At 43.3% G+C, this 26,292-nt stretch overlaps 1 protein-coding gene across 4 annotated transcripts in view; it reads right to left on the reverse strand.

The window, feature by feature from the left end:
* LOC308314218 (uncharacterized protein) overlaps positions 1 to 26,292 on the reverse strand; it is a 79,367-nt gene that overhangs the window by 18,567 nt on the left and 34,508 nt on the right. For 2 of the 4 annotated variants that reach the window (XM_080761714.1, XM_080761716.1), the window contains exons 7-25: positions 25,247 to 25,309; positions 22,488 to 22,547; positions 20,336 to 20,534; positions 19,051 to 19,162; positions 18,633 to 18,755; positions 16,889 to 16,931; positions 16,317 to 16,437; positions 13,590 to 13,755; positions 8,494 to 8,561; positions 7,967 to 8,021; positions 7,031 to 7,214; positions 6,752 to 6,858; positions 6,331 to 6,477; positions 5,789 to 5,898; positions 4,197 to 4,340; positions 3,193 to 3,318; positions 1,827 to 1,944; positions 1,215 to 1,335; positions 579 to 709 (exon numbers count right to left, since the gene is read on the reverse strand). In XM_080761714.1, coding sequence (XP_080617840.1) covers positions 579 to 709; positions 1,215 to 1,335; positions 1,827 to 1,944; positions 3,193 to 3,318; positions 4,197 to 4,340; positions 5,789 to 5,898; positions 6,331 to 6,477; positions 6,752 to 6,858; positions 7,031 to 7,214; positions 7,967 to 8,021; positions 8,494 to 8,561; positions 13,590 to 13,755; positions 16,317 to 16,437; positions 16,889 to 16,931; positions 18,633 to 18,755; positions 19,051 to 19,162; positions 20,336 to 20,534; positions 22,488 to 22,547; positions 25,247 to 25,309 — 2,198 coding nt within the window. The remainder of the gene's footprint in view (positions 1 to 578; positions 710 to 1,214; positions 1,336 to 1,826; positions 1,945 to 3,192; positions 3,319 to 4,196; positions 4,341 to 5,788; positions 5,899 to 6,330; positions 6,478 to 6,751; positions 6,859 to 7,030; positions 7,215 to 7,966; positions 8,022 to 8,493; positions 8,562 to 13,589; positions 13,756 to 16,316; positions 16,438 to 16,888; positions 16,932 to 18,632; positions 18,756 to 19,050; positions 19,163 to 20,335; positions 20,535 to 22,487; positions 22,548 to 25,246; positions 25,310 to 26,292) is intronic. The other 2 variants (XM_080761715.1, XM_080761717.1) reach the window with 2 other exon arrangements.

Here is a 26,292-nt window from a genome sequence, read left to right on the forward strand (position 1 = left end):
CTTTAATCTGTTATGATCAGGGGTCATTGCCATGTTGGCTTGTGGTGGACATTTTTGTCAAAATTATTATTTTTCCACAGACATACAAAAAGAGCGGACAATAATATTACCAGAAACACATAAAGAGATAGCCCTGAATGACCATAACAGGTCTGTAACTCTGAGTGTACACAATACACATGGAACCATACGGCTACATTAGGTTAAGTTTGTATTGTGCTGTACAGAGTTAAGGGGGTCCTTGCAAATAAAACGTTTGTGAACCACTAGGCACTAGTACTAGTGAACTCATAATGTGCCATAGTGTCAAAGTAAATCAGTGTCATATTCTAAAGAATATACTATGACACTGTGATATGATACATGAACACAGGCACACAGGATAAGTATAAAGGGCCTTACACACTGGCTAGCATGACAAACAATGTGAAAGTGGCATCACAGATATTTCACATCAAACTATTCATTTGGTGAAGGCTCATTCATAGTACAGGTTCATGCTTATATCCAGATCGATCGTACTCGTGACAACAGCACTTGAACAACGTGAATTGAACGTCAACAGAACGGTGTGTGACCTTTGAGGCGTCCGGTAGAGTTCTTCAGCTGCAGCGCTCCGTCGTGCATCAGTCTCCTCCCTCGGATGAGGTCCTCCTTGGCAAACATCTGACCGCTCTTCATGCACATGATGGACTTACTGTCTGTACGACTGAGAGGTTTACACCATGGTTAGATACATGTTGGACATACTGTGAGACGTGTCAACTCCATAAGATACAAAGGATTATGGATTGACCTTCATTTAAATACACTTGGGGAAAGATCTTCAAGGTTACAATATGCAGCATTTTGGCACTACACCCTACCACACAAAGTATGGCTTAAGTGGTTTATCAGGCTGATTTAGCAGATTATAAAAGAAAACCAATTACAGATTTACCGTGTTGTATAATTTTATGTATATATCTATAAACAAAAATATATAAAAATGTTTTAATAACGTTTATTGGATTTTCCACAAAAGCATTCAATATCAAAAGTTGCAACTGTGCAGATACATAATAGTTTTCTCCAGTGCAATCCATGAAAAATACAAAACATTGTAATACACGGATTGAATTAACGCCCAAAAACCTCACCTCATGCATACAGGAAAGAAAACCAATAATGACTTATTGATTATTGATTTTCTGAGCCACGTTGACGTGTTTTACCTGTAGACCTCCCGCAGCCGTCGTTTCTTCTCTTGCTCGTTGACCTTGCTGTCCACTGTGGCGATGATCTCCTTGACGAAGCGCAGGGCGTCTGAAATACTGCTGTAGTCTTCATCTGTATCTGGAGGGAGGACAAGACTCCTTGTGTTCATACTGTGGTCACATTCATCTGGATGTTAGGGCTGCAACCTTAAATCAACCACTCCACAGTATGACTGATAATGATGCATCTTTTTTTTTTTTAAGATTAGTTTTTGTTTTTGCTTTTCTGCCTTTATTGATAGTTTCAAGTGAAGATAGACAGGAAAGAGGGAGAAGGGGAGATACATGCAGCAAAGGTCGTCATGAACGGGACTCGAACACGCAACACGCTGTCAGGCCAGAGACTATGTGGCATGCACCTGGACCACTAGGCCAGTGGGCGCCCCATAATGATGCATATTTTAAATCTGGAAGGTTCATATTGACAGGTCCATACAAAGCATCTTTATTTGAAGACAAAAAGTTACATTAATATCTTTGCTGAAAAGTTAGTCAATGAAAAAAAAGAAATCTAATCAAAGAGATGAGTGAGTAGCTATGAGTGAACACTAAACACAGAAGGTAGGCTACCTTTAGTGTGCTGGAGGATCCTCTGGATGAGAACCGGGTACTTGGTGATTCTCTGAGTGACCAGCAGGATGCACTCTGGGATACTGAGCCTGCGCACGATACTGCTGCTCATGATCCTCTGCAAATCAAACACACACCTGGTTACTTACGGTACTGTATGTGACAGTGTCATCTACATTCTGATATGGATGTATTGTCACCGCATTCCTGTTTATGGCAGTAGGTCAAGGGAGTGTACCTACATCGACTGTCTTTAACTTCTCACTTGTGTTTGGGATTTTTGTATGTAGTGTATCAGAGTCCTCTGTTCAAAAGGGGTATGGGGACGTATGTATTATGTATGTAACTTTGATGAGGCCTATAGTGAGCCATTGTTAGACAGATTTCAGGACTTCGACAGTAACACAGCGGGGAGCTTGGGATCAAACCGGAAAACCTTTCCGATTCCCCAAGCTTGTATGTCAGCTATTTCTGCAAATTTTTTATTACATTATAACAGTAATATTTAAGTCATATCTAACTTTCATTTTGATTCCTATCAAAATTACAATGTTCACGGCCCAAACTATGACGAGCGTCCCTACCTTGATGAAAGCTGTGAGGAGCGAGCGTCCCTACCTTGATGATAACTGTGAGGAGTGAGCGTCCCTACGTTGATGAAAGCTGTGAGGAGTGAGCGTCCCTACCTTGATGATAACTGTGAGGAGTGAGCGTCCCTACCTTGATGATAACTGTGAGGAGTGAGCGTCCCTACCTTGATGATAACTGTGAGGAGTGAGCGTCCCTACCTTGATGATAACTGTGAGGAGCGAGCGTCCCTACGTTGATGATAACTGTGAGGAGTGAGCGTCCCTACCTTGATGATAACTGTGAGGAGTGAGCGTCCCTACCTTGATGATAACTGTGAGGAGTGAGCGTCCCTACCTTGATGATAACTGTGAGGAGTGAGCGTCCCTACCTTGATGATAACTGTGAGGAGTGAGCGTCCCTACCTTGATGATAACTGTGAGGAGTGAGCGTCCCTACCTTGATGATAACTGTGAGGAGCAAGCGTCCCTACCTTGATGAAAGCTGTGAGGAGTGAGCGTCCCTACCTTGATGATAACTGTGAGGAGTGAGCGTCCCTACCTTGATGATAACTGTGAGGAGTGAGCGTCCCTACCTTGATGATAACTGTGAGGAGTGAGCGTCCCTACCTTGATGATAACTGTGAGGAGTGAGCGTCCCTACCTTGATGATAACTGTGAGGAGTGAGCGTCCCTACCTTGATGAAAGCTGTGAGGAGTGAGCGTCCCTACCTTGATGAAAGCTGTGAGGAGTGAGCGTCCCTACCTTGATGATAACTGTGAGGAGTGAGCGTCCCTACCTTGATGAAAGCCTGGAAGCGCTTGTCTTTGGCCAGGAGCTCCTTGTAGAGGTTGACGGCTTCGTTGTGCCGGCTGCAGAACTTCCCGTAGACCTTCTTCATGCGCTCGGCGCTGCAGCCTGAGAACTGAAGAGCAACGCCCGCAATGATGCTTCTCCTATCACACCAGGGCTAGAACTACTCAATGATGCTTCTCCTATCACACCAGGGCTAGAACTACTCAATGATGCTTCTCCTATCACACCAGGGCTAGAACTACTCAATGATGCTTCTCCTATCACACCAGGGCTAGAACTACTCAATGATGCTTCTCCTATCACACCAGGGCTATATATATATATATATATATATATATATAAATAATGATGCTTCTCCTATATATATATATATATATATATATATAATGATGCTTCTCCTATATATATATATATATATATATATATAATGATGCTTCTCCTATCACACCAGGGCTAGAACTACTCAAGTACTGTACCTAAGTTGAGTACAATTAAGTACAATGTTGAGGTATTTCTTTTTTTACTTTATTCAGTACATTTTCAATACTTTTAAATCTACCCTACTACATCTCAGAAGAAAACATAAACATTGTCCTTTTACTCCACAATTATACGAAAAGTTACTAGATTTTGATTATTACAAAAACACACTTCAACCGTGTATATATATATATATGTGTGTGTGTGTGTGTGTGTGTGTGTGTGTGTGTGTGTGTGTGTGTGTATGTGTGTGTGTGTGTGTGTGTGTGTGTTTGTGTGTGTGTGTGTGTGTGTGTGTGTGTGTATGTGTGTGTGTCACAGTATGATTGGAAAACCAATCGAATTCAAAAAGGTGCACTCGGTTTCTCCCCTCTTCCCCCCCGAGACGCCTTTTCGTGTCCTCTCCAAACAAGAACTCACGCCGGAGGTGAAATCGAAGAAAAAGAGCACTCCATTTTCAATCTGATAGGTTCGTACTGTGTAACATATATATGTGTTTTTATAGACCTGGTTGACGAGGACGTCTCCGATGCCGTGGATGAGGAAGCTGCTGTCGCCTCGCCCCTCGGCCTGCGACGCTCGCTTCCGCTCCAGCAGCAGCGTGAGGAACTGTGTGTGCACGTCTGACAGCTCCTCTAGCATGGGGAACACCTAGGACAACACAAAGGCTTAGAGAAACACGTCTGACAGCTCCTCTAGCATGGGGAACACCTAGGACAACACAAAGGCTTAGAGAAACACGTCTACAGCTCCTCTAGCATGGGGAACACCTAGGAAAACACAAAGGCTTAGAGAAACACGTCTACAGCTCCTCTAGCATGGGGAACACCTAGGACAACACAAAGGCTTAGAGCAGACCTGGGCATTGTACGGCCCGCAGGCCAAATACGGCCCGCCGGCTGACTCTGACCGGCCCGTGAAAGATTACTTGATAATCCGAAAATAAAACATACTTTCTAATTACCTTATGGGTGGACTAAAATGTATTCTCACAGTGCACGCAATCTGCACGTCAACTGTGCACGTGAATTGCGTGTGATTGAGAACCTGTCTTTCTTCCTTCACCCCCCTCATATGCGAAAATGTCGGCTTTTTGGATTTATTGTTGACTACGTCGGTGAATGCAAATAGCCATGAAGCATGCAGCTCCACAACACGGTAGGCGCAGGCGCATGCTTTGATTACCAAACTTCCTTGCAGGAGGACAAGTTAAATCCCATTATGCTTCATTGCTTTATTTAACCCGCCTCGCCAATAAAGTTAAGATGTTTTAAGATGCTGCCGTATGGCGTTATTGCGCCCAGAATGTGGCATGCTTCTGAAGTTCAGAAAGCTTGGGCGATGCGCCGTGAGCTTGCGGATCGTCTGTTTTCGGCACACGAGTCGATCGACGTACCGTTGAACCACAAAGTAAATCTGGCAGAACGAACGTGCACACGTCAACATACAGCGCCTGCCAGGCTGCCAAGTCTCAACAATACCATTACTGGTTGGCTTATTATTGTTTTCAGAACGTCGTTGTTTAATGGTTGTGACTTAACACTATCTCTCGATAGTAAGCAGCGCACCATGGGTTGTGAAAGTGGCACCTCCAGTGTCCTTCGAATGGAACTATTAAGAGAGAGCTACCTCTAATGTTCTCATTGTTAAAAGAAAATGCTAGTATTTACAGGACTTGTAACTTAAACAAAAACATAGTTTTCAACTGGGAAAGGAAACGTCTCAAGCCTGCAAGTAGAAAGTAAAGAAATCACACCCATGTGAAGTGAGGGGTGCTCTTATTGTACATCATCATGATGTAAAATAGTCACTCTGCCTATAATTTGAGTCAAATGTTTCACATTTAGTTTACCATTGCTTTGCAAAACAATGCCATTTACTGCTATTTATATAGAAATTAAATTGATATCATGCATAATTAAGTTCAGCCTTTTGGCCCGGCCCTCCAAAATATTTTCTGTTTCTCATTTGGCCCCTTGGGAAAAATAATTGCCCACCCCTGGCTTAGAGAAATACGTCTGACAGCTCCTCTAGCATGGGAAACACCTAGGGCAACACAAAGGCGTGTGTGTGTGTGTGTGTGTGTGTCTAGGAGTTACCTTGTCCAGAGTGTGAGAGTCCAGCTGTAGCTCTTTCTGAATGCCTTTGTAGTAAACGTCAGCCATTATCCTCAACGTCCTCACATGATGGAACTCTGTCTGGTATAGCTCTGTTAATGACAACATAACAGTTACAATATGAAGTCTGTCTGGTACAGCTCTGTACATGACAACATAACAGTTACAATATGAAGTCTGTCTGGTACAGCTCTGTACATGACAACATACCAGTTACAATATGAAGTCTGTCTGGTACAGCTCTGTACATGACAACATACCAGTTACAACAGTTCAAGTTCTGACACAGTTATTGACCACGCCGAGCCCTAGCGTGCCTATTCTCGGGTGAAATGGGCCAATCTACAAGCTTACAACAATGTGTCACGTTGCGACATTTGAGCTTTGTAGAATGCCAAAGAAACACGGTGTAGAGGCAAAGAATAGCGGGGCCAAGTACAGTCAATGTAGTATTATGGTTGCTGTTGCTTTTCTCAAGGCCACGGCCCCTAGAGGCTGGGAAGAGAATGGCTGTGGCGTTTTACCATAAATGACATCTTGTCTCTTGACTTCATCTTTCTTGTGAAGTTTCAGGAACTTCTTGTCCACTGTGGCGCTCCAAGAATCTGCCTCCAGATCTTTAAGTTCACACTCAAACTCTCCCATGAGCTGGTTGTCCATCATCTCTGTACCTGAACACACACACACACACACACACACACACACACACACACACACACACACACACACACACACACACACACACACACACACACACAGATGAAGTCCAGGAATCTCCTTCATGATCTCTGACTCCAAAATCAAACTCCTTATATCAACCTTGTGCTTATGTGTACAGTGTGTGTGTGTGTGTGTGTGTGTGTGTGTGTGTGTGTGTGTGTGTGTGTGTGTGTGTGTGCGCGCGCTCGTGCATGGGTGGGTGCGTGGGTGCGTGCCGGATCCTACCTTCATCCGTAAGTGACTCGGTAGAGGCATTGACCTTGCTTCCCTTATGAAGTGAGTCAGTGGATTGAGAAAGAAACTTCAGGCCTTTCAGAGGGACCTCATCTAGCCTGGACGAGATAGGAGGAGAACAAAGTTGTTAGAAAACATCAGACATTTCTGGGAAACTTAACATTAACGTTAGATAAAAACTAATTTAGCTGGGGAACTCCCTCCTTAAGGACCCCTGACCCCCCCCCCCCCCCCCCCCTTTACTGGTCTATAGTGTATAGTGTTTCTCACCCTGCTATGTTGCTGGTGGAGATGCTCTTGGACAGGTTGCTGTGCGTGTTGAAGGACAGGATGCCGGGGGGGTTCCTCCGTGGGAACACCACAGAGGACAGCTGGTCGTCTGGGCTGGGAAGAGCCGACGACCAGCGCTCACGACTCGACGATGTGGAGGACGTGGAGGATGCTGAAGATGTAGCTGTTAATATGAACACAAACAGCTGTTATGGCCTTCAACCCTTTTCGTATAAAGGCCCATTATTAATTCTGTATTTGAGCCACAGACCACCATTAGATGAGATGTTAGCCTTGCAGACCCAAAACTAAAGAATATGTCCACATTTCCATGCTGTATTGATGTTGGTACCATAGGAGAAGGAGCAGGCAAATGTTGATCAAAATAGAAATTCTTCTACATTCTCTAATTGTGTAGACTTCTTGTTAATTAACTAAACACCTTTTTTGCCCCGGAATGTTTCTAAACATAGTCGCTAGAGTGCCCAGCAGAGGAGGCAGATTTCACTCTGAAAAGCCCAGCACAAGGTATTGCCAGGGAGTTCCAGACCCACAGGACACCCAGACCCACAGGACACCCAGACCCCTAGGAACGCACCCAGGGGGCCCGGACGATTCCAGCGAGCCGCCCCACGTTCGAAACGGTTGAGAAATGACATAGTTACCATGTGGGGGTCCCTCTACTGTACCCTCTAGGCTCTACTGTACTGTACTGGCACACCCGAAATCATCATATACAGTATACAGTTAATATGTGTCTGTGTTTGTGTGTTAGGTTGCGCACAGGTGGTGAAAAACAACCATGCTGTTTTCGTGCTCAGACACACCCAGCCACCCACACACATAGCTCCGTAAGGGAGTGGTTGCAACACTCAAACAAATAATAAAATAAAATAAAAGTTGTGTTTTAAGGTGTTGTGTGTCTTGTGGTCTTACATTTGCTCCTCATGTTAACAGCTGACCCCGGAACAGCTTCTGGCACCAATGACTGCTGCGAAACATGAATGAAGAGAGATTATAGACAGCATTATAGACAGTATTCTACAAGCTCTTGTCCATACAGTATACAGTAGCGTCCTTAACGTTAATATGGTACACGAAAAGAAAACAATATGTTTTAGTTACTCCACTGCGCCTTATACAGATCTTCCCGCCCCATTGACCAGAGTGCGTCCACTAGGGAAAGTAGGCTTTCGACTACATTGGTGTGTAGCGAATGTGTTCTTTTTATTATTGCAGCAGTCTTAATCCCCTCTACAGTGAACAAAATGTGCTCTTGCTCGCCTCATTACTCTAGATGCGCACTGAGGAGTGATCATTTCAAAGAGCCAAGCAATGAACCATTTAATCAAAACAATGCAATCTCAATGATGTCACCAGAGAAATCTGACAGGAACGGCATGGTTTATTGCGTGTGCGTGTGTGTGTGTGTGTGTGTGTGTGTGTGTGTGTGCCACACCTACCTTCATTCTGCTCTTTGCACACGCAGACAGGCTTTCTCTGCAGCTCTTATGCACATGAGCACCACAGTCTGCAAACAAACAACACATGCAACATGTTGAAGAAACACATTCTCATTTTAAGCATGGTTATTTTGATATGTGTAAACTGTCATGCATGTACTGTATGCATGAGAGCGTGTTCATGCTACAGTAATGCAGTGAGGAAGAAGGAGGAAACAAGAAAGAAAGGAGACATTGCCGATGATGCCGATAATGACAAAGAACTTGAATAGCTGGGAAAGTCGCGGCCCATTAGTCAGACTGTATGGGGTCAGTTCGCCGTTCACAAGTTCTTATTTATCGGTGTCACAATAAAGGGCTAGGTTTGAGGAATCACTGATCTACACCAACCACTGTCAGTGCTGGGACGTAAATGTGTGAATCGTCCCTGGATGCAATGGAGAAGCTGGAGCAATATCCTTGTGTGGGCCACACAATTAAAACATTGCCGTTCGGATCAAAGCCATGGATTCAGAGAAAATAGACAGATTTGTCGGGCGTAAACGAGGAGGTGAATGGCTGCGCAAAACATGGCAGAGAGCGCTGCACAGGGCGTTGGTTTTATATCATTAAAAATGACCGTAAGACGTCCCCACAAAACCTGTTAAACATGCTTTCTTTGCGAGTGTGTTTGTGTCTTTCTTGGAAAACAATTATTCTGCGCTATTGCTGAAGAACAACACTACTTTGTTATCTTAGTAAACCATAACAGTTATACAGTATGAAGTGACCGTTCCAGAAGGGCCTCGTGTGGCTTATTGCTAGTTAAAGTTAAAAGATTGAACACATTTTGAAAAAATTACAAGTGAAAAACGTAACTGGAACATCTGTGAGACAAATAAATATGCCAAACAGGTGGTGCTAAGGTGCTTCAGACCGGTCTTGTTTGTTTTGTGTGTGTGTGTGTGTGTGTGTGTGTGTGTGTGTGTGTGTGTGTGTGTGTGTGTGTGTGTGTGTGTGTGTGTGTGTGTGTGTGTATTTACTATTTGCATGCATGCTTGTGCTTTACTTTAATTCCCCTTTTCCGTGAGAACAGGCGAGGTGAAACAAAGGCTCTTTTCAAAGAACTCTCACGTTATAGGAGAATATGTCAGCTCTGTCAAAATAGCAGCTGGTAACGGCTTCTGATGGCAGACGAGGCTGGCTGCTTCTTACAAAGCAGTCTTGGAGGACCACTTTGTTAAAATACTGACACCAGCTGGGTACTCTCTGTCCGATGTTTCTTGTTATCCATTTCCCTGCATGCCTGTTTATTGTCTCTGTCGGGTGGTAACCTCACATTAAGGATTAAAATCCCAAAACAGCAAAAGTAGCAGATCTACAAGCTTGATACATTTGTGACACTGTTAGGACGTCAAGTAGGATGTTAATTTATGAAGAAACACAAATAGTTAAAATATGGAGATAAGAGATTATTCTGCCCAACATTGTATTTGTGCAGCGTGAACACTCTTGATATTAGGTCTGGGCGATATAATAAATCAATTGCCTCAATTATGATTAATGAACGATTATGATTTTTTTGGTTTTCTGAAGACACTTTTGCTAGTTTCACCATTTTTAACGCAAATATTGTACATTGAAGTACAATACAGGCTTAAATGGTTATTAATCAGACTAATTGATTTAGTCGAATTATTAAAAAAATATATAAAAAAATGTTTTGCGTCGATTCGTTGATACAGTAGCCTACTGTATGTAAGTATGGAAGAATTTGCCCTACTTTTTGTCCATGACAGAGAAGCCGTCTTAAACACAGACCACTGTGAACTTCTTTCTGGTCAGCTGAGGCTCTCATCGCCCACTGTCGTGAAAAGCCCACTCCATCTTCACACACACAAACCAGCCGGTTGTCTGAGTGAGGACAGACTAGAACAATACACACTGGGATTCTCAGTATCTCCCTTCTGTCTGTCTGTCTGTCTGTCTGTCTGTGTGTGTGTGTTCACACACACACATGGTTTCTGCCTTTCTCTCTCTTGTACACCATGTACAGTATATCTCACTGTGTATCAAACAGGAAGTTTGTCTCTACAGCAACAGTGCTCATGCAGCTGTGTCATGGACAGTTACGCGCGCACGCACACACACACACACACACACACACACACACACACACACACACACACACAGGGTGATGCAACAGGTTGTAAGACTAAGGGAGTGGATGAATGGGCAGACAGCCACTCCTGCTCCTCTCACCAAGTGGACAAAGTGAAAACAAACATGAAATCTGTGCTCCATACAGTACAGTCCTCCTCACTGTTAACCTAACCACATCAACAACAAACATTATGCCAAAGAAGCCAATCTACAAGCTGACCGACACGTCGTGAGCTTTAAGCTTGGTTGTTTTCAGCAAAATATATGGTTTTGGCAAACAAGGTTTCCACCCGACAATGACAATATACCTGTAGGGTGTAGAAATAGATCAATCACTGGGGGGGAGGTCGCGTGTACTGGCCATATATGGAGCGTATCTTGAGTGTACAGGGTGTGATGAGGTCAGATCAAGATATGGAATGTCACAATAGGTCAGCTCCATATATGGAGATCTAAGGCTGGCAGCGGGGGCAGTATCTTGAGTGTACATCGAGGGTTAGGGTTAGGGTCATCAAACGATGAGGGCCCAGGTAGGGCTGGGCCTTAATTCCTTTTATTAATCTCCGTCCTGAGCGCTGGGCGTTACTATTTGATAGGACGGAGAACTCCGTTTATGCCGCTCGGTGTGTTAACTAGGCAATCGTGCATTTCCTGTCAGTGTATCCCTCAAAATCCCCCATATATGGTGCCCAGGACTCGTGATATCACGTGACATCATCAGGGATGGAGATGAGCTTTGAGCTTGTAGTTACTTTTGTAGCGGATTAATTTACAGAAGGAACATTTTTGAAACATGGAGATAAGAGGTTTCTGCCAGACAGCAGTGGAAATTTATAAATATCAAATATAAACAAAATATGTATACAGTATGTCGTGAAGAACTGACATTATGTGAAGTTATTCTAGGTTTGTGGTTCAGTCACTTCCTCTCTACTCACACAAGTTTCCCAGGATTACCATAGCTGGGACTGACAGACACATGTGTTAGTCAGTCATGGACACATCATGGATTACTGTACATGTGGTGTACAAAAATGGAACGGCAACTCTGACAGGTCAGAAAGGGCCCCGCCCTAGTGGCCACAGCCAGTGGTGGAAAGTAACCAAAAGTACATTTACTCAAGTTCGTGAGGTACATTACTTGAGAATGTCCATTTTTCAATCCTTTATACTTCTACTCCACTACATCTTTTATATGAGTTATCCAAGACCATTAAGATTGCTTCTGAACATATTGCTAGTTTGACCACTTCAAATGATCTACGGTAATCTTAAAATAATAAACGCAAAATCTACACGCTTTCAATGTGGCGCGCACATGTTGACAGCTTGTAGATCCGCTATTTTCGCTTCAATGGAATCCAAATCCAAATCAGTCGTGGAGACTAATGGACTTTACTGGTCAGAAGAAAAGAAGATGATGATTTGTGGAGGGATGGACAACAAACAGACAGTGTGATGACTATATTAAATACCGTAATAATTAATAAAGTCGTTGGATAAACTACATGCTAAAAACAAGTAAGACAACATCTCACTCAAATCTCACTGTAGCAGGACGTCTCTACAAAACCAAAATTAGTACCTTCTTACACCAGAGACCAAAGTCAAAGACTTGTAGCGTGAGAACGGCTGGTGTAGCCCATGTGTTGATATTCAAATTAATACGTTGTAAACAACCCAGCAGGGATGCGCTGGGTTGCTCTCTGACAGGAATAGAAACACTGTAGAACTGGGTCACAGGTCAACTCTGTGACCACTCAATTTTGTCGACTATGACAGAAAATGTTTGTCGACTGACGAAAACTAAATAAAAACTAAGAAATGATGACAAAAACTATGACTAAAACTAGACAAATGTTAGTGACGGCCTGATAGAGAAGAGATCCAGTAGAACTAAGACTAAGAGTCATTTTATGCTTGGCTGCCCGTAGGTGTCACGCTCCGAAAATAGCCGATCTACAAGCTCACAACACGCCGACTATTTTCGGACACAGCTAAGTATAAATTAGGCATTATGACACACGATCAAGGCCTGACTAAATCTTTTTTTGTCGACTATATCAACTGTAGATTTTGTTGACTAAAATCTAATAATATTTAGTCAACTAAAACTAGACAAAAAAACTATCAGATTACTAAAACTAAATCAAAATTTGACATCAAAAGTAACACTGAGACCAGAAGCCTTGAAATGTTTGTCCTTTAACTGTGAACTGGCGGGAGACAGACGTTGTGGGCAACTAGAAACGTCTGTCTCGTTGTTACTGTGTTTTGCTCTTTCTCAAGGCTGCATTTCAACCAGAAGAACCACACACTTAACTGGAAGTGAGATCAGCGAATAATAAAGAAACCGAATCGCGCAGCAATGATGCCTTCATGTTGGAGTAGGAGTAGGAGGAGGAGGAGGACAGAGGTCTGTATTTAAAAAGAAAAAAAAGACAAGAGGAAAAGGAAAATGCATAATAGGAAGTGAGGCCTATAAGAGGAAGTGGAAGTGCAGGACGAGAGCGGTCACAGACCCGTCCCACAGTTGGAGAGGACAGGCTTCTTGGGCCCGGACGGACAGACACTCCATGGAAGGGGAATGAGGATAAAGTGGAGGTGTGGAATAGGGCTGCAGCTGTCCATGGGTTACTTCTTTTGTAAGTGTATATCAATGAATCAAGGCAAAACCTCAACAACGTAATACTTCGTTGTGCAAGTGTTGCACAAAAACAGAAGCTCACAACGTTTTGCACCGTGATGCGTTTTTGGGAGCTTTAGATCTGCTACTGATTATCGATTATTTTTCATTATTAATTAAAACGATGAGTTCAATTCACGGTTGCAACCCTAGTGTGGAACGAGGTGATGTGTGGAGACAGAATGGTAGGTTGGGAGGGTCATAGGGAGGAGAGAGAGAGAGAGAGAGAGAGAGAGGAAGTAGTAGAGGAAGAACGTGTGTAACTTACTGTTGCAGAAGAAGGCTTCCTTGGCGTTGAGAGGCTTGGCACACTGCAGACAGGAAGTGGACAGAGGCGAAGGAGAGATGGGACTGAACACGTGTCCGTTCACCGACTTCTTCTCTCTCTCCTTAACCTCTCGCTCTTTCTCTCCCCTCTTCTCCTTGTCTTTCTCCTGGAAGCACAACAAAAGGCACGTACAGTAAGTACTGTAAGTAGCTTGAACCACATGTACGCGCAGCGTACAAGACTCCTTGTGAGCGTGTAGATCTGCTGTCTATACTTGGCTGAGCCAAAGTATAGATACCTGAGGGACTCTGGTAAAACAGGTAGCGTTTTTACGTTCTCCCCAATTTAGTCATTATGCCAATTAATTCTGGGGCCTTTGTCCTACTCCTCTCGCCCAACACTCTCCACTGACATGTGGAGACACAACAAAATATTCCCCAAAAATGCCTCTTTTCCATTGCCTGCAAGTTAAGATAACTGATTCATTGTGTCCATTGTAAAAGTGAAAAGTGTAACCTCTGTCTAGAGAAAGATAACTCTGAGGACCTGAGTCCATGTGGTTTGGCCTGTACAGCATTCTCCTGTAAAATTTAGGTTTTAGTTTACATTTAACCGACGCTCTTTGGACGCAGACGTTAGAAATGATATAATGGTTTTATTACTCATTTTAAATCGATTCCCGGTGCAATAAGGATTGGCAAAACGACACTGTTTGTGAATGTTTTCGACATCCAGGCCATGACTTACAGTATCCTATGACCTGAGTCAGTCTTAAAATGCTCATTAAATGGAAGAACATTCACAGAGAAATGTATATATTAAGTTCCAAGTATAAACCACAACATTTTCTGAATACACCGGTCACATTGTTTTACTGTCCAGAGTTGTAGTCTCTGACAAAACGAAGGCTTAGAAATGCCGTTATACGTCCAATTGGTTCCATTTGTACACTCAAGAGTTACAGACCTGCAAGGATCAATTTGGAACCCCCTCAAGGACCCCACTTTGAGAACCACACCAGTATAGCATTCTGAACCCCCTCAAGGACCCCACTTTGAGAACCACAGTACAGCATTCTGAACCCCCTCAAGGACCCCACTTTGAGAACCACAGTACAGCATTCTGAACCCCCTCAAGGACCCCACTTTGAGAACCACAGTACAGCATTCTGAACCCCCTCAAGGACCCCACTTTGAGAACCACAGTACAGCATTCTGTGCCGCTATACTTTTAATTTAATTTAACTTTATTTATCCAGGTAGTTAACTACAGTATGAGAACAAGTTCCTTATAAGGATGTGGAGGAACACAACAGAACTTAGAGAAAAGACGATGAATATATTGCCTTGGAATGATAAAGTTAGCTATTAAGTGAATATTGCCACATGATAAATGTGCAATGCTACTGCCTGGCTAGTATGCTGTAAATACATGAGCATATTATGGTCTGGTTACCTAGATACTGACATCATCAAGAGTTTATTGGAGAAGTTAAGCTGGTCTGAGGCTTAAATAGTAGTAAAAGCTGACACTGTTGAGGAAAGACGCGCACGCACATGTGCGCGCACACACACACACACACACACACACACACACAAACACACACTTGCTGTAGTTTAAAAATAGACCGTAATAGGTCTTATTTTACTCTCAAGGCTAAATTAACACGTTCCACAATGACTCACAGATGTAAAAGTTAATTTCAGGTTGATTTCAGCTGCAGTATGACCACTCTGAGCAGGATTACATTCCTTGCAGCCAATATTTAGAAATTCACTGACAAAGATGCATCTCCAGCCTCAATTACACTTAGTTGCATGCCAGTGTCACTGACCAAAAAATTGCCAATGGACAATCTTGTAGATCGACTATTTTGTCAAGTGCAAATCAGTATAAATCAGGCCTTACAATTGGGTGGACGACTAAGTTCCTACCCTCAGTGTCTTGGACATACAAGTGTATTTACTAAGTATTCAAGAAAACAGCAAAGAAAGTGAAGTTTGTGGGGTTTTTTTATCGTTAATGGCAGCCAGTAGCACCACAGCGAAGTAGGTGTTTGCAGCACCTGGAGAATCAAACATGAGTTCACCAGTTAAACCCTATAATATAACTCCACTAGTGGGCTGGGGTTCCTCAGGGGTGTATGTTGGTCCCCTCCTTTATTCCCCCAACGCAAAGGATCATTGTGCAAGATAGCCGATCTATAGACGTGTGATGCATTTTGAATGTGAGAGGTACAATTCATAACATAATCATTGCGCGCATGTGTGTGCGTGTGCGTGTGCGTGCGCCAGAACAGCATCACAAAGCATCAAATGCTTCCTACCTCATGCACTCCCCTCAGTTTGATGGAGCGACTGAACCTCTTACACAGCCTCCCTGACATGACCTTGTCTGTCTGTGGTCATAACAGTCTGTCTGTGCTCCTCACCTTCTGGTATTTCTCTCTCTGCGTCTATCTGCTGTATCTAATGTGTTGCTGTCTGTCTGTCTGTCTTCCACTGTGTGCATTCTGACAACTGCTGCAATTGTATACCACAAAATCAGGAAGTGAGCTTGTTCACATCTGCAGGGGCTGGAACTATTGCAGCAGAGCAAAACAACACATGCACGCACGCACGCTCACACACACTTCATCTCTGGTATTATGTATTAGGTCATCAGTCATTGGTAGAAGTCTGTTTTTAACCTTAACTGGCCGAAGCGGGAAACAGCTGATAACCTCACCTTGTTCTTCTTGCTCATCTTGCTGCGTAGGTAGCTGAACGTCCTGCTCACTTTGGTTCCTCCTACTCCAACTCTTACATCGCTGTCACTCCTCAGCGGGCCTGGCTCCTCTTCTGAGATACTACACAACACAGAATGAACAGCTTTAACGTTCCTGACCTAGACTAGGCAGCAGTGAGCAACACTGAACATGAGGGAGAGAGAGAGCAAAATAAATTATGTGACAAGCTCATTAGCTGTAAACATTACTACATTTTTCACAAACATTACTACATTTTTCACATCACTCGTCCCACTAGTTTTAGCTAAAAATGGTCTTTTCAATGAATGTTGCTAGTAAACTAAAGCGGCTAGCTAAGCCTCTGTTCAGATTGGCATCCGATGTGTGACTTACTGTATCCAGATTGGAGGCGCATTGTTTTAAACAGATTTCAATCACTTTCCTTACACCTGTTCCTTGTCTGAGCAGGGAGAGTCAACTTGACCCTTATCCCAAATATAGTGAGTGTATGACCCTTAACTTAATTATTTGGTCATCTACAGGTCCAGGAGGAAAAAGGTATCATCCTTACCTGTATTCTAGAGAGCCAGTCGTACTGGAGAACGATCCTGCTCCTACAGGAAGGAGACAGATGCGTGTGTCAGATGATGATCAGGAGGAGCACCATGACATGACATAGAAGAACCCGCTTTAGCAACACAGTTAGCAGCTAGGACGAGACTAGGGACAACGTTGGACTGAGCAGCACTAATACACACTACTGTACGTCCATTCAGGTTTCTCAAACAAAGATTTTTTGAGTCAATCGCTCCTCTCTGAGAGTCACATTCTCTGGATGTCTGAATGTTCCCAGTTCTCTGGAGTCAAACGTGAAAGGGGCATTTTATAACTCACTGATGGTCAAAGGAAGATGGAGGTATGGATGAAAAGAAAGACTTGGAGAAGGATAAAGACGTTTCCAGATGGCTGGACAGACAAACAGCTCAAATCCTGGTCGGTGACTGCCAACGTAGGGTAAGTTGGTTCAACTTAACCCTCTTGTAAAATCACTGTCCGTTCTATACTGTAGTTAAGCTTGCTTCAGAGGGTTGGAGAGTATTGTCTTATTTCTCTATAATAAGTGTGTGTGTGTGTGTGTGTGTGTGTGTGTGTGTGTGTGTGTGTGTGTGTGTGTGTGTGTGTGTGTGTGTGTGTGTGTGTGTGTGAGTGCGTGAGTGTACTTCACTTTAAAGTGACCGTCCAGAGCGGCTATAAAGTTGCAAACATAAAACAATGACTGTGTTCTGATAGATTAGAGATGAGGGACATGGGTTGGCAGGTGTTACCAAATGATTAGAGACAGTGCTGCTTCAGTCAAAGAAGTCAAATGGATAGAACAGACATTGCTATTGCATGAATCACACTGATACACCCCAGCCCAGATGACAAAGGCCAGCTGCATTGGTCACATCATGACCTGTTTAGACGGTCTCTGGAGAAAACGGCAAAATGGCATTTTCTGAGGTTGAAACCGCAATAAAGTGAAACCCCCTCCAAGAGTGGAAGTCTTAAACGCTCTGCCTCCCGCCCCGTCTCCATGTAAACATGCAATACTGCCATATGGGGGAAAAGCATAGAAACGACAAAACGTGTATCGATGCCATGTGCGTTCCTCCACTTTGCTCGTATAGTTCCCGCTCTTGCCCCCCATCCACTTGCGGCCCCGATACCGTCTTTTAGTTAAATGTGTGTGTCGGGGACATGAGTGTGTGTCGGGATGTGAGTGTGTGTGTGTGTGGGAGGAGGGAGGGGGGCAAGAACGGGAACTGTATGAGCAAAAAGAGGGACATGTACTGGTCTATCTGACAACACGTCTCAGCGCCACCTAGCCACCTGGCATGGCACACTACATCGTTTTCAATCACTGTTGCTCGTCTCCGTGCAGAACGCTAACGCTTTTCTGTTCTGATAGTTAGCACGTAAACGTGGCCTGAGAAAGCTGAGTGTCAACCTGATAAAAAAGCAAACATTTGGCCAAACATTCCAGCAGCAGTTCTGTCGAACATTCACAACATTCTGAGTCTCATGCACGGTCACATTTATGAAATTACTGTGATTTCATAAATGGCAGCTTAAACACTCAAGCAGACATTTTCAGTGTCCTTAAATAGCAGTTCTATCCATTCTAATTCTATGGCTTCAGCAGAAGGCGGCCACATTTCAGTAAGCACTGTTTTTTGTGTGGAGAGGCACATTGTGGGGGGGCACCACATTGACACAGGAAGCAAAGGAGGACGACAGCCACACTAAGGCATTCTGGGACACGTAGTACTTACTACCGCCCAACTCTTCCTCATCACTGGAGGAAGAGCCAATAGAAAAGAAGCTTCTAGATTTGAGAAGAGGCGAGAAACTGAGGGCGAAGCTGATTCGTCGCTTTGATCGATGCCGTCCCATCGCTGGAGGGCAACAGGAGGAGACAGCAGGGGTACAGACAGGAAGAAACTCACTTTTATTATGGTTCAAAACAACGTCAGACATGTTGTGAGGGAGGGGAAAGAATGATGGAGAAAGGCACCATCTGATGAAGGTAAATGGAATGATCATAATGTTTTGGTGAAGGAGATATGGACCATTTTAGGCTGTAAACAATAAAGAACTTGATATGCGTTGCATGTGAATTAAAAACGAATTTTAACATTTTCCAAAATAATTTGGAACCACCGCACTGATAGGAAGTAGGAGACAGAATACCTTCTATGTCCCGTTGGCTGATGGTAACCATGGAGATGGACTTGGTGAGGGGTTGGTGATGGGCCACGGCAGGACAGCTGCTCGTCAGGGAGAGGACCCGATGATGACACTTCTAAAACACACACCATCAACACATCAACTACTAACTACACCATCAGGCAAACAACACAATACACACACCATCAACACATCAACTACTGACTACACCATCAGGCAAACAACACAATACACACACCATCAACACATCAACTACTAACTACACCATCAGGCAAACACAATACACACACCATCAACACATCAACTGCTAACTACACCATCAGGCAAACACAATACACACACCATCAACACATCAACTACTAACTACACCATCAGGTAAACAACAGAATACACACACCATCAACACATCAACTACTGACTACACCATCAGGTAAACAACACAATACACACACCATCAACACATCAACTACTAACTACACCATCAGGTAAACAACACAATACACACACCATCAACACATCAACTACTAACTACACCATCAGGTAAACAACACAATACACACATGATCAACACATGGTTCAACTACTAACTACACCATCAGGCAAACAACACAATACACACACCATCAACACATCAACTACTGACTACACCATCAGGTAAACAACACAATACACACACCATCAACACATCAACTACTGACTACACCATCAGGTAAACAACACAATACACACACCATCAACACATCAACTACTAACTACACCATCAGGCAAACAACACAATACACTCACCCAACGCATTCTCGCTACCAAGTCGTATCATCATGGCCTGTCACAACTATTTGTGACTAGAGTTGGGACTCGTCAGAATTTGTAAGGTTCCGGTTCCTTACCGGTTACCTCTTAATGAGAACGGTTCTCTTAGCGGTTCCTATATATTTTTTTGATTATAATTATTATTTATATTTACATCCACAGGCTGCTACGCAGCAGCGCTGCCCTGTCCACCACAGGCTGCTACGCAGCAGCGGTGGTACAGATTTTCGGAAACTCTACACTATACATTGACTAGATAAGATTAATCTTGTGTTTCTGTGTTGAGGTTTCCTGAAAGTCAGCAGCGATATTTAAAAATATAATGTTTTCAATAAGCATCAGTATGTGACGAGTTGGAACTGAGAATGCGTTACAAACACAAATACACGCACGCACGCACACACACACACACACACACACACACACACACACGGACGCAAGCACGCACGCACGCACACACACTGCCCTCGGCACTGACCTGACTGTCGATGGCGCCTGCGTCTCCCTCCTGCTCCTCCTCGGTGAGGGACACCAGGGAGCCTCCTCCTCTCTCCTGGCTGTCCAGCCGCCCCCCGCGCCCCCCCACCATCATGGAACCGTCCTCAAGGACACCCCCCAGGCCGGGGCACGACGTCTGGCCCGCTCCCCTCTCCCCCTCCAGACCCTCCAGGCTGTAGCTGCAACACAACGGACACAGCAACATAGTCATTCAAACCGATAAAAGCATCCGTGTGTCATTTTAGATAGATCGATATACAAGAGGCTACAAGAGGTATATACAAGAGGTTATCGATACACATCCAGGCTTAGAGAGCATTGGCGTAACATCCTCTATCTATACTTTTTAGTTATTAACTGAACTGCCTGAATCTTGTTGAGTTGGCGCTAGACAGCCGCCTCATGACAAATAGAGTCAGTTTATTCTCTGATGAGAATAAAGAAAGTTGGATCTTTTACTTTTCACTATTTTTTAGACACAGTAGTACAGCATAATGAAAATGACCCTCATACAAGATTTAAAATGTTATAGAAAGAAATATTTAAAAAAATTCACATTATTTTATATATTAAGTAATTTAGCTGAGGACCCCCTGGGACCCCCCTCAAGGATCCCTGGGGGTCCCCGGACGCCACTTTGAGAAACAATGCTGTTGCTACTGTAAATGGTTCTGTAAACCACGGTTTGTCTGTTAGAAAAAGGAGAAAAAAACAGAACAAGAAGCAGAGTCTATGCCTATGGTCTGTTTTCAGAGCTACTTCAGTCTCATTGTTAACTACAGCAGAAGCATGGAGGCACACAACAACATTCTAATCTAATGTAGCTGTAGTGTAATCTCCCTTTATTTGCTTTTTAGGTGTGCTACTTTCATTTTCAATTTACTATAAGCCTGTTATAAAGCATGCAATGCAACTTATATGAATTGAAATGGTTCAAAAGAAACAATCTCAACGTGCTGTCTTAATGAACCAAACGTACACGATAACATCTCGACTAGAAACTGTTAGTCTTGTCCATTCAACATGTCAACTGAATGCCTTAATATAGGCATGCCTCCTCATTATAGGACGGCTGACTTTTGATTGATTGATTGAAATATTTATTTTTGCAGAATTACAGTACATTTCAAGCACAAACTCAATACAAAGACTGTTAACTGTGAGTGGACGACCCAATTAAGCATTACACTTGTTTACAAGAGGGTCCACCATGTTAAATTCATCAAAACATTTAGAGACGTATAAATAGACACTTCTATCTATTATAGTCAAAGAACAGAACAGGAATTCATCATAAAGGAAGCAAAAAGGCGACACAAGATAAGACACAACAACGATTAGTTCATAAGTCTGATCTTACCCGCTGGTGTCAGTAATGATGATGGTTATAGTAGCCATTGAGAACAAAACAAAGATGTGTTTATGACTCTCCAATTGGTTTCAAATAATGAGAACAGCTGTTGTTCTTGCTGTTAAACTGTGGGACTGTCTTAACCCATACAGTAGCTGGTGTTATTTTGACTTCCTATAATGCTGTGGTGCATGTAGAAACACCTACTGTACACACACAGTGCACACGCGCACACACACACACACACACACACACACACACACACACACACACACACACACACACACACACACACACACACACACACACACACACACACACACACACACACACACACACAGTGGAAAACTTGATGTATTTTTTTTTTTGAATATAGGGCTTAAGTGGTTAATAAAACTGTTTATTATTGACTTATTGCAGTGAACCCTGTCACTCTGAGTGTACAAATGGAACCAAATGAATAATGAATGGACACTCTGGAGGAAACCCTGACACACAGCTGTAACAAGACCCCATGAAATGCGCTAATCTTTCTATAATAACTGAAAGTAGCCTGGCTGTCTACACGCATCGAGAGCTTGTAGATAAGCTACTTTTGCTAGAGCAAGCATTCTTCCATAGAAGACATGCTGACTTCTATATGGAATCCAACTGAATGAAATCAGTCGTGGCGACTGAGAACTTTAAACCAATGCGAACACGTTGTCAGGAGCCAATCAGGATCAATGGTGATTATTAAACACGTTGTCAGGAGCCAATCAGGATCAATGGTGATTATTACCTTCTGTTGTCTATTGGCTCCTGAGCAGGGTGAGGCACGTTGGAAGGACACCAACTCATACTGGAGACGGACGGACGGACAACAGGACGGATGGAAAGACCCATGGATGGATGGATGGATGAGAAGAAAGCATAGAGGAGAAAATAAGGTGCGGAGGTCAGTGAGAGAGAGAGAGGGGGGGGGACGACAGAGAAAGACAGAGAGAGAAAGTCAGAGACAGAGTGAGTGAGTGGGAGAGAGAGAGAGAGGGGGGGGGGGGGAGGGGGAGGTGACAGGAAGTAATGGGCGGTGAGGTTAATGGACCAAAGATAAGGAAACAATGAGATACTGAATGCCAAAGGTTCGAGTAGAGTACGGTACCTACTATTGTTTGTATAAGGCTGACTTTAATTCATCCCAGCACTGTGCAACCCTTTTATAAGCCTGCTGGCAACGCCTCTGTGTGCCCAGGATCAGGATCAGGCTTTCACAGTGGTTGGAACACACATACTGTGTCTATACTGTACATACATGCGGTAGCTCCTCCCTCAATACCACTCAAGTCCCTTTTATTTATATAGCTCCAAATCACAACCAAAGATTTCTTGTGACAATTTGCATATTGTTGGCAGAAACCATTGTTTTTTACATGCATGAATGCCACAGTGTCAGTGAAAATAGCAGATCTACATTATAAAAAGAAAACGTGGAACGGTTGTGAACTTACAAGGTTTCTGCCCAACAATGAGACAGACTGTTGCCTTTCACACAATTGTCAATTGTCTGCTATGAAAACAGGCTGTTCCACCACTGAGTAGAATCTAATGGTAGAAAGTAACGAGGCACTCAAGTACCTGCACCTTGGGGACAAATATTGTATTTTTCACTTATCTAGAAATATTTGAAAACTTTGGTTAGACGTAACGTGTAACTCAAGTTTTCAAATAATTGCAAGTAATTTGCAGATTTGTATTACTAATCTAATAAATAGCCTACAGATCGCAGTAGAGCTGCTATTTCCAGCTAATGGATGCCACCGCCTTTGTACTTTTTACTCAAGTAAAACACAGTTATTTCTACATTGTGGTATTTATTGCTAGTAACAGATCTATTTCTTCCATCACTGGATGGAATCAAACAACATTTTCCATTTCAACTCGCGGGCCGTGACCGTGTGTGCAGATGTTATTTGCCAGTTCTTTTCATTTCACTTCATTAATGGCTTTTCCACTGAATGCCGGGGAGTGGGAGTGAAGGTATAGTCTCTCTCTCTCTCTCGTGCGAACAAACGGCTGGAGAATGGAAAGAACGAAGGAGGGAACGGCTCTCGTCTTGTGTAAAACTGTGAGAAGGATGGAATTCAGCCAGTGCACTTGTTTGCAATTGATGGAAGAAGTAGTCGGATTTTTTTAAGACCTGAGGTCGGTTCTACAAGTGCCTCTGAAATCAGTAGTTCTTTCAAAGTTTTTCAAAAATGTTCAAAAATGGCAGACGTACAAGCTTGCATTCCGTGCTCAGCCAATCAAATCATCACAAATGGCATTCTGGCAAATCGCTTTTGGCGTCTCTGTTCTTGCCCTCACTTTTATCCTCAATACATGCACTTTGCTCAGCCAATCAAATCATCGCTATGGGGTGATCAGCCAATGTTTGTGTTCACATAAACCCTCAAAGCTGGGCATAGGAGGGGCTAGCGCCCCTCAAAGAGTAAGCATACTGTAGTACTTGAATAAATGTCCTTAGATACTTTCCACCACAGCTTGTTTAGTCCAACGTAGTGCTTATCCACAATGTTGTTTAGTGTGGAACTTGTTTTGAAAATGTCGTCAGCAAAACAGCGTCTTGGCACAATGAAAATGTTCAAGCTGCACTGTGTGTGTGTGTGTGTGTGTGTGTGTGTGTGCTTCTCATTAGCGCTGCCTTGTAATCGCTCCTGACTGAGTGTCTCTGTCAAGAACTAAATAACTCCAGAACAACACATGGACGCATTTTCATAAAACGATCGTTAGCATGATCAGCAGGCTGCCCCCAGAGAGACGACTAAAATTATATCCAAAGATGGATTTATATCTCCCCCTTGGAGATTTTTCTTGTTTTCGTCGCATTCCTGAGGCAATGATTGATGACTGGGTCATTAGGACCGGTCAATAGGAGTATTCCGCCGGTAATCAAATTATTGGCCTAGTACAGCGACAAAAATAAAGTGTGGAATATATGATAGAATATATGTGGGGTGAACTACTCCTTTAAGGTCAATATCAAAGGTCAAGATATATATTTTTGCCTATAAAAAGTGTTACTACAGTAAACATATCCTGAGAAGAGAACGGAGAGATTGAGGACAAAAGAACACAGAACACGGTGGCGAGGATCGTTCTTCCCGTCCGTAGTGACTTTATCAGTGGTTCTCATAATAAGGTTTAAACTTCAAGGACCCCCATGACTCTGGGAGCGTTCCCTCTCAGAGTTACAGGCCTGTAAGGGTCCATTTGGAACACCTCTCAAAGAAACCTGATGGTCCCTGAACCCCACTTAGAGAACCACTGGATAAAGAAATAAAAATACGTCTCGTGTCTCACGTCTCTCAAAAGGACACCTACTAGAACTGTGAAATCCTGACTGTTAATTGAACTCAGAGAATGTACAGATGTTAAACCATGTAAGGCCTAATGTCAATGAAAAGCTTGAAACAGGATATGAGTGGGAAGAAATGGATGGCTCGAGAAGTGGACAGATTTAAAAAAAAAAGATGGAAGGATGGATGGAGGAAGAATATCTACCTTCTCCTGTGGAGGGTTAGGGGCTTGGTTCTCTTCACCTCCACTGGCAGGCTCCTCAGTGAGCTGAAAAAAGAAAGGGGTGGATGGATGGATGAATGGATGGATGATGACAAGTTAGGAGATAGGAAGACAGGGGTGGAGTGTTGTGATGGTTAGTTGGAATCAGTCATTTCTGCTGTTATTGTCTGAACAAGATTAGTATTTTGTTTTAACGCAGCGGTTCACTCTTTGCCTTTTCTGGACCAATCCAGGGCCCACTTGAAAACCCTGAAAGCATTCTCGGCCCATCCACCCATCTGACCGTTTAACACGGCAGAGGACCCTGGCCCCACTGTTGTAATGTCTGGGGGGGGCTTCATTTCCTTCTCCCACATGCCTCACATGTGTCCCACCCTCACACACACTCAGTTGTGGATTCAAACCCTTTTAGTTAGGCGTGCATGAACTTCCACTACCCCACTAACCCCTGTGCCAACTTTACCCACGGACGCCCTGCACCTGAACAAGACTTTTGACAAAAGCTATGCAGTCTTTCATACAGCGATCTCTTCTCTTCCCATTCAGGACGGGAACCCCTTTTGAGGTTCTTGTTGCTCTGTACATGCTCTTGTATCTATCGGCCTCATCAGTCCAAAATGAGTTCAGATACTTGTGAGTGTCTGGCAAGAAATAATTTAATTAAAATTATATTCATCCGATCAACATTGGTTGTACTATTGTACTATTACTTCATTGTCCCCCCAGGGCTTCTCTGCACCAAATCTCTTTGCAGAAAATGTGTCTACACGCTCCCAACGCATGGTCAGCTTTGGGTTGACTACGGTTCATGTAGTTAAACAGGGAACTTGAGAACTTCCGAGCTGGACATAAATTAACTCATGAATGACTTCTTGTTTTTATTGTCTGACTAACAAGAGGACTAAAGACAAGACATACTTTTTTAACAAAGCATTATTGTTTTTTAGCAACACTGGTTTTACCTCTAGGCTTGTTTTGTTTCTGATTTCTTAGATCGTTTTACAGTGGTGTGATGGATTTTATGCAAA

Source organism: Protomyctophum bolini, assembly GCF_963924005.1.
Source record: "Protomyctophum bolini genome assembly, chromosome: 4".
Lineage (NCBI taxonomy): Eukaryota > Metazoa > Chordata > Actinopteri > Myctophiformes > Myctophidae > Protomyctophum > Protomyctophum bolini.